This window comes from Telopea speciosissima, unplaced genomic scaffold (genome assembly GCF_018873765.1).
Source record: "Telopea speciosissima isolate NSW1024214 ecotype Mountain lineage unplaced genomic scaffold, Tspe_v1 Tspe_v1.0070, whole genome shotgun sequence".
Taxonomy (NCBI): Eukaryota; Viridiplantae; Streptophyta; class Magnoliopsida; order Proteales; family Proteaceae; genus Telopea; species Telopea speciosissima.
In genome coordinates this window covers 126,233-135,011 of record NW_025317406.1, presented here as the reverse complement: position 1 = coordinate 135,011, position 8,779 = coordinate 126,233, and the positions used below count along the sequence as shown (strand labels likewise).

Below are 8,779 nucleotides of genomic sequence, written 5' to 3'. Positions count from 1 at the left end.
AAGTTGGGTACTTTTGTTCTAGTATATTCTGTCTTGTGGGCATGCTTGTAATTTGTACTCTCTCCCCTATTATAAATAAAGCTTGGTTGTGATCCCTAGGTACAAAAGTCATCATTCTCCCATTATGTTTCACATCACAACCTAACTCAATGGAGTCGAGTACTTTTAAGAGCGGAAAACTGATGTAGTTGCATATGCTTAGTTGGACCAACTTAAACCGATATGGAAACCCAGACCAAAGAGACGGGGTCCAAACCTAAGTTTTGGTCCAGTCGGAGACTAGGAATTTAATTGAGTTCTTTATCACTATGGTGGGCCCATAGCAACCCAAAATTTGACTTTGGTAACTCGGGGTTGAATTATGACCTTACTGGATGAAGGTCCCTGTTTTCATTAAATGAAAAACAGCTAGCTGGCCATCTGATCCGTACTCCTACTATCTTTAACAACCCTTAATAAAAGAACGAGCTGAAAGCTAGAAACTTCAGATGAATGTCACTATATCAAAATGGTATTCACAAACCTCTCTTAGCATTGGGAAGCCGCCCTTCTTTGGGAGAAACCAATGAATCCTGATGCAAATATAAAACTTGTTACTAAAGAAAAGAGGGTTGGAGCAGCCATTTTACCATGACATGTCACACTACGATACCTTTCTACCAGGAACAAAATCAATGGTGGGGCCTCCAGTGACCTCAACAGCAACAACTCCAGCAAGCTGCGAAAGGAATCAATTCAATCATAAGCTCAATAGTGGTTCATGCATGGACTGAAATACTAGCATTCACATGTTTATATATAAGCAACAAAAATCAATTCAAGCTACTGTTAAACAACTAGCATTACTGATGCAGAATTTAGGCCATACCAGCACAAGAAGAGAAGAAAACAGGCAAAAATAGTCTGAAGTTTCCAATCTGTCCCAGATTTGAACCATTTTTCTGGTTCCTTTTCTGTCCTGCAGTTTCCGTTCTTGATTCTCCTTGTAACCAGAATCATGGGGCTTGGTTTGGGCTGTTATTTTATTAGTTTTGTTTTATTATAAAGTTGTCAAGCCAAGCTGGATTAAGTGACTATAAATCCAGTCGTGTTTTGATTCAGTTTGTCAATTTCCTAGCTACATTAGGAAACCCACATTACAGCTATCAATTGGAGGGTTTCCCAGTCAGTTCATCTGTCCTTTTCAGATCAGGATTTGTTTAGGCCTTTCCTGAGTTGAGTCTGAGTCTGTCCAGATTCCATATAAGCATAGGGCTAAGCCCTACCACACGATTCCTGTGAATGCGAGGCTTTGTTGCTATGTGGGTCTGTGGATTTCAGGCTTTCTCCTGTGAATTCAAAAGGGATTACTCGGTGGATTCTGAGTAGTGCTGCTGTGGATTCAGTAAGTATGATTCTGGTGGATTCCAGGCTTCCAGCTTAGGTGGATTCCTGAACTGGTTTTCTATCCTATCTTTCACCGATTCTTCATTAAACAAGTCAGAATTTCAGTCTCAGCTTTAACTCTTGATCAATTGCTGAATTATTAATCATATACTTTCTGGAAATTCTTGCCATCAATTTTGTAACAGAACAGAACCCCAAATCTGACCAGCAGTGAAGAACAAAGAAGAAGAAGAAGAAGAAGATGGAGAAGAGAAGAGAAGAAGAGAGAGATCGATTGAGAGGGTTAAACTCCCTCACGATTTCTGTGTGAAGTAAATCGTGAGGGGGCAATCTTATTTATAATCTCAGCATTAATAAATTACAAGTAAACTGCCCAAAATACCCTTAAGACAATGGAATATACTAGAAATACAAATAAGACTAAAACACCCCCAGAAACCCCGTAAACTCTAATCGACAACTCTTAACACTCCCCCTCAAGCTGGAGCGTAGACATCACCAAGATCCAGCTTGGAACAACCACTCAAGAATTGAGGTCGAAACAAAGCCTTCATAAACATATCTCCAAGCTGAAACTGGGAATGAACAAAGGGAGTAGTAATTAGCTTATTCTGAACAGCATCTTGAACAAAATGATAGTCAACTTCAATGTGCTTGGTTCGTTCATGAAAAACGGGGTTGTTGGCAATATAAATGGTAGCTTGGTTATCACAATACATCTCCATGGGCTGATCACTAGAATAACCAAGCTCACGAGCAAAAGAACGAACCCACATCAACTCTGCAGCTGTATGAGCCATAGCTCTGTAATCAGCCTCAGCCCTAGAACGAGCAACGGTGGTCTGTTTCTTGCTCTTCCAAGTGACCAAATTACCTCCAAAGAAAGTACAATAACCTGTAGTCGATCTTCTATCGCCATCAGAACTAGCCCAATCAGCATCAGAGAACCCAATAATGCTAGTGTGATCATGGCGACAGTAAACCAGCCCCTTACCTGGAGCACCCTTAAGGTAGCGTAAAATACAACAAGCAGCATCCCAATGTACTTGCTTAGGTGTCTGCATGAACTGACTAACAACACCCACAACAAAGGAAATATCGGGACGAGTAACTATAAGGTAGATAAGTTTACCGACCAGGCGTCGATATTGATGTGGGTCACTAAATTCCTTGTCATCAGAAGTACCAAACTTGACATGTGGATCCATAGGAGTATCAATAGGTTTGCAACCCAACATTCCTGTCTCATCAAGAACATACTTCCTCTAGGACAGGCTAAGACCTCGAGAACTGCGAACAACCTCAATACCAAGAAAGTACCTGAGGCTACCCAAATCCTTGATCTGGAAGTTATCATGTAAATACGTCTTCACCTGTGCAATCCCAGAAGCATCATTACCAGTAGCAATAATGTCATCGACATAAACTGCTAAGATGACCATGTTAGACCCTTGACGTCTAACAAAGATGGAGTAATTTGAATAGCACTGAGAAAACCCACAACCAGCCACAACACTGCTGAATTTATCAAACCCCGCACAGGGAGACTGTTTCAGTCCATAAATGGCCTTATGAAGGCGACAAACCCGGACACTATCCTCCCCCTGAACAACATAACCAGGAGGTTGCTCCATGTACACCTCCTCCTATAGATCACCATATAAGAAGGCATTCTTCACATCCATCTGAAAGAGAGGCCAATCAAGATTGACAGCCAAGGAAAGAAAAATGCAGACAAAATTCAATCTCGCAACAGGAGAAAAGGTTTTGAAGTAGTCGACCCATAGGTTTTGTGTAAACCCCTTGGCAACTAAACGGGCCTTGAGCCGCTCCACAGTGCCATCTGGATTGTACTTAATCATGTACACCTAATGACACTTAACAAGATCCTTACCAGGCGGTAAGTCAACCAATGACCAAGTCTTACGAGAGACCAAGGCATCCATCCCCACATCCATAACATTTTTCCACCCAGGGTGGGATAAGGCAATCGAATAAGAGTTGGGAATAAAGGTAGAACGTAAAGCAGCACCAAAAACACGATAATGAAGTAGGAGATGAGAAACAAAAACATAGTTGGCCAATGGGTAAAGGGGGGTCTGAGTGCAAGTGCGAGTACCTTTCCTCTTTGCGATAGGGAGATCATCAATGTCTAAAATTGGATCCGTAGGCAAGGAGTCAGCTGGTGGCGATGGAGAGGCAGCCTCAATAGGTTGAAATGGCAGTGGCAGCGGCTGCTGTTGGGTACGAGCGTGTAGACCTGCACCTGCGTGGGACTAGGATTTGCAACTAATGGGATAGGAGGAGGAACAGGTTCAGCCACAACACGATTAACACTACCAGTATCAACAGCAAGATCCACACCAATGGAAGAATCAACAAAATAAGGAGAGTTTTCGAAGAAGGTAACATCAGCGGAAACAAACTGTTGGCGAGAGATGGGATCAAAACACCTATAACCCTTCTGGGTACGAGAATAACCAAAAAACAAACACTTGATAGCTCTAGGAGATAGTTTATCAAGACCACGGGAAAGCACATGAACAAAACATTGGCAACCAAAGACACGAGGGGGGAGAGAGAAAACAGCTAGATCAGGAAAAACAATATTAAATGGAATTTGATTATTAAGCATAGAGGAAGACATACGATTAATCAAGAAACAAGCGGTTAATAGTGCATCAGCCCAATAGAGTTTAAGAACATTCATATGAAACATCAAGGACCTAGTAATGTCTAACAAATGGCGGTTTTTGCGCTCTGCCACACCATTTTGTTGAGGTGTGTAAGAGCAACTAGTTTGATGAATGATGCCATTGTCAGAACAAAAAGAGGAAACCTCACGTTGAATTATCTCTAGGGCATTATCAGTACGCAAAATTTTTAAATGAACACCAAATTGAATACGAATTTCATTATAAAATTGTTTGAAAATAGAAACAAATTCAGATTTATCCTTCAAGAGGTATAGCCAAGGATTTAAGTATCGGTATCGGGTATCGTATCGGTCAGGCGATTTTAAGAGACGTATCGTATCGTATCGTATCGGAGATACGTATCGATCGGTGCAGAAACACATGAAAATGATCAAAATACACATGGAAATACACTTTTGGACAATAAAAACAATATAAACAAGCAATTTGTGTCATATATCATGCATATATACTAAGAATTGTGAATAATCAATAACCAGACAAGTGCGGCACATTGAAATTGTTATAAAAGATTAAAAGATGAAATTTCTTACATGTAAAGTCACTCAATTGCCATGAAGAATGTCGGGGTGGATCAAAGTCATGTCTGTAAGGGTCTTCAACAATAGGAGTGACTATTGTGGTAGATTTTAGGGTAAATATATAATCTTCTTGGAATGTGATAGATCTATACATAATATAGTACATATATTATATACATTAGCATTTGTTTTAAATTTTAGAAGAAAATAAAAAAAAAAATTCATTTTAAAGAAGCAATTTTCGGTTTTGGGTAAAAAATGCAAAGAAACATGGATTTTGAACTCAAATCTTTGTAAATGTATACAAAGAATGCAATACTAAGTTAGTTTAACATATTCCCTTTGAATCATAGCAAAAAAAATACCAAAAATCAAAGATTTAAACAAAAGAATCAAGTTTTTTTCAAAAAACCTACCTTGCCCTTCAAGAACACCTTTTGATTTCGAATGTGGGCTGTTAGATGCAGCAAATGATGAGATTTCACCTCCTTTAGGATCGTTTTTGGCAAAGGAATCAAAGCCCTCAACAAATCTTTGGCAAAAACCAAGTTTAAAGATGTTTTTTTATGGTTTCTCAAAGCTGGAACTGTTTTTTTTCCGCCAGCCTGATCCTGCTCGAGTCTTCTGTTTTGAGAAGATTTGGGCCCATGTGGTTTTTAAGTTGCCGATACGTATCGAGACGTCTCGGTATGTATCAATATGTATCGGTCGATACATATCGATACATACCGAGACGTCTCGATATGTATCGTTATTTCAAAAATAATAAAATAATGGTTTAAATCATGTCTCGTCTGTATCGATACGTATCAATCGTATCGTATCGTATCGATATGTATCGGTCGATACATACCGATACATTCGAGACATTTACATTTAAAAAAAAAAAGATGCGTCTCGACCTGTCTCGTCTCGGCCATGACCGATACTGAGACGTATCGGCCGAGACGATACGCTCCGATACTTAATTCCTTGGGTATAGCCATGCCATACGAGGCTGATCATCAATAAAACTAACAAAATAATAAAAACCTAACCGACTCTTGACCCTACAAGGACCCCAAATATCAGAATGAACTAACTGAAACAAAGAAGTACTCCTAGACTCTAGACTCAAAGGAAAAACAATACAATGATGCTTGCCAAGCTCACAAGCTTCACACTCAATGCGGGAGACAGATTTGCAGCTAGGAACAAGATGGCGCAGCTTGGATAAAGAAGCATGTCCTAGCCGATAGTGCCAATGTAAAGGAGAAATGCCAGAAGAAGTAGCAATCGCTGCCGTAGAAGTAGATGCCAAATCAAAGTAATAGAGGCCACCCTTCTCATGTCTGCCACCAATCGTCGTCTTTGTTGCAAGAGCTTGAAAGACACAATGAGAAGGATGAAAGGTTATAGAACAATTCAAAGTCTTAGTTAATTGACTAACAGAGAGAATATTAAGAGGAAACTTAGGTACATGAAGGACATTAGACAAGGAAAGGTCAGAAGATAAGGGGATGTCCCCATGACCAGTAACAGGTATAAAAGACCCATCGGCAATAGAAATCTGAGATGGGACAGCGGACTGTGTCAAAAGATGAAAATAAATTGGGCTTACCAGTCATGTGAGAAGAGGCACCGGAGTCAATGACCCACGGAGAAGATGAGGAGGCGAAACATGCAGTAGATGTACTTGAGTGGGCAAGAACAGTTGTAGTTGTAGAGGAGGATGCCTCACGTTGCTGCACTCGTTGTAATAGTTGAGAAACCAGGTCATTAGAGGAACTACCACCATCAGTGGAAGACCCATGAGTAGTGTCAGGAGGATGCATAGGATCAGCCGCTCCATCAGAGACTGCAGCATTAGCAAATTGCTCACGTGGCCATTGTGGTTTGCCATGTTTCAGCCAACATTTTTCAACAGTGTGGTTAGGACGACCACAATGAGAACACCATCGAGAGCCACCATCACCAAAGGAGGAACCAACAGAATTGAAAACAGCCCCACGACCACGACCAGATCCAGAACCACGACCTCGAGAAGAGGTACCACGACCACGACCACGCCCTCTAGTAGAGATAAAGAGGGCGGAAATATCCTTGGAGACAGGAGCTAGATCAGACTTCACCACCGAAGGAGAAACAACTCTCTGGATTCGACAATATGCTTCATTCATAGATGGAATCTTCTCCTCAGCCAATAATTGGCTTTTGACGGATTGAAGATCAGGATCCAATCCAGAGAGAAACTTAGTAACCAAAAACTCAGATCGTTGGGATTTAATCACAAAGGCATCAGTGGAGATAGGCTGGTACACATTGAGTTCTTCCCACATTCCCTTCAGTGAACAGTAGTATTCGCCAAGAGACTTCCTTCTTGCTTGAAAGAGAAAAATTTCTCATACAGATCATAAATTCGAGACAGATTAGTATCTTGAGAATAGCTTTCCTTGAAGTCTTCCCAAACACCCTTGGCAGTTTTATGAAACATAACATTAGAGGCTATGGATGGTTCCATGCTATTCCAAAGCCAGCAAAGAAGGGTTGCATTTTCAGCCTTCCAATCGTCATATTTGTCATCAGTAGAGGCTGGCAGTGTCATAGTCAGATAAGACATCTTCCGACGAGCAGTAACATAAGCTTCAAAGGCTTGAGACCAAAGAAGGTAGTTAGAGGCACCATTCAGCTTGATTGTAGTAATCTGAATATTAAAGTTGTCCGTGGGAGGCTTAGAATCAGCCATGAGGTCAAATAATATTGTTAGAAAATACCTGGGATAGATAGAGAGCAGGGACAGCCAACAATAATGAAGACAAACCAAAAATCGATTTCAGCCCAAACCTAGATTAGGGTAAAAATCGACAACTTCAGAAAGGAGGCTGAACAGCCCAAAATACAATCAATTGTTGGTGTAGACAATCACTAAATAATGAGGAATAAAAGTCCCCAAACCAGCAGCAAATATGGAGAAGAAATCCCAGGAAAAAAAGAAACTCGATTCTCACAGGGTTTTGAGAAATCGATCACTTCATGCAGCAGAAATCTCGAACAGCACCAGACACAAAAAACACGATCATTCTTCAGCAAAGCATGGAACCCTAGTCCTTCATTAGGGTATGACTAGGGTTCAGACAAGAATATACAGCATCTGGTTGCTGCAGACCACGATAAGGGAGCAAGAGGAAGGAGAAGCCTTCAAAACAAAAGAACTGTTGATCAGAATTAGTGCTCTGATACCATGTAACAGAACAGAACCCTAAATCTAACCAGAAGTGAAGAACAAAGAAGAAGAAGAAGAAGAGATGGATCAATTGAGAGGGTTAAACTCCCTCACGATTTCTGTGTGAAGTAAATCGTGAGGGGGCAATCTTATTTATAATCTCAGCATTAATGAATTACAAGTAAACTGCCCAAAATACCGTTAAGACAATGGAATATACTAGAAATACAAATAAGACTAAAACACCCCCAGAAACCCTGTAAACTCTAATCGACAACTCTTGACAAATTTGTTTTTTTGTTACTCAGTTTCTGCTCTTTTAGTTTTCAAAACCAGATTGATTGCAGGAATACTAGTTCTTTAGTTCAGTTCAACTTCTTAAACTAGGGATTTTCGGAAACTGTTTATTATTTTCCTGAATCTGAATACTGCTTACTGCTTAATCTTTATTTAACTCCTTAATTGATTCCAGCTTTGAACCCTAAAGCCCTTGCATCGATTCCGCTACTTTATTTGGGTTTTCCAGTTTCCTAGTCAAAGTAGGAAAACTCCATATCATGTAATCTGACCATCAGAACTGCATCTTATCTTATAGTCTTGTTGTACCGGTCAAACTAAGCCTTCGACCAAAATTTCTTCCCAATCAGTGCTTTTTATTAAGTAATTGAATTTCTCTATTGCTGGCTATTGTTCTTATCCTGTTCTGGTTTTATTTGAGGTTTTCCAACTCTAATCCCTTAGGTGACTAGATAAGCCCATTAATTATTAATTACATATCTAAATAGCTGATTTAATCCAATGTAAAAGGATAGTGTTCTCCCTTTGATGCAGATTGTAGACGCATGAAATGGCCTGGTTCATTATTGAATCAAATTTTGACCTAAGCCAGGCCATGCGATTGGGATTCTTTGTAATTCATAATTATCGTTTTAAATTAGAGTTTTAGATATATA

At 40.0% G+C, this 8,779-nt stretch overlaps 1 protein-coding gene across 1 annotated transcript in view; it reads right to left on the bottom strand.

The window, feature by feature from the left end:
- Window positions 1-424: 424 nt before the first annotated feature.
- Window positions 425-8,779, bottom strand: part of LOC122647513 (L-ascorbate peroxidase 3-like) — a 48,839-nt gene continuing 40,484 nt past the window's right edge. Inside the window, exons 5-6 of the mRNA XM_043840904.1 lie at window positions 653-718; window positions 425-572 (exon numbers count right to left, since the gene is read on the bottom strand). Coding sequence (XP_043696839.1) covers window positions 516-572; window positions 653-718 — 123 coding nt within the window. The 3' untranslated portion in view covers window positions 425-515. The remainder of the gene's footprint in view (window positions 573-652; window positions 719-8,779) is intronic.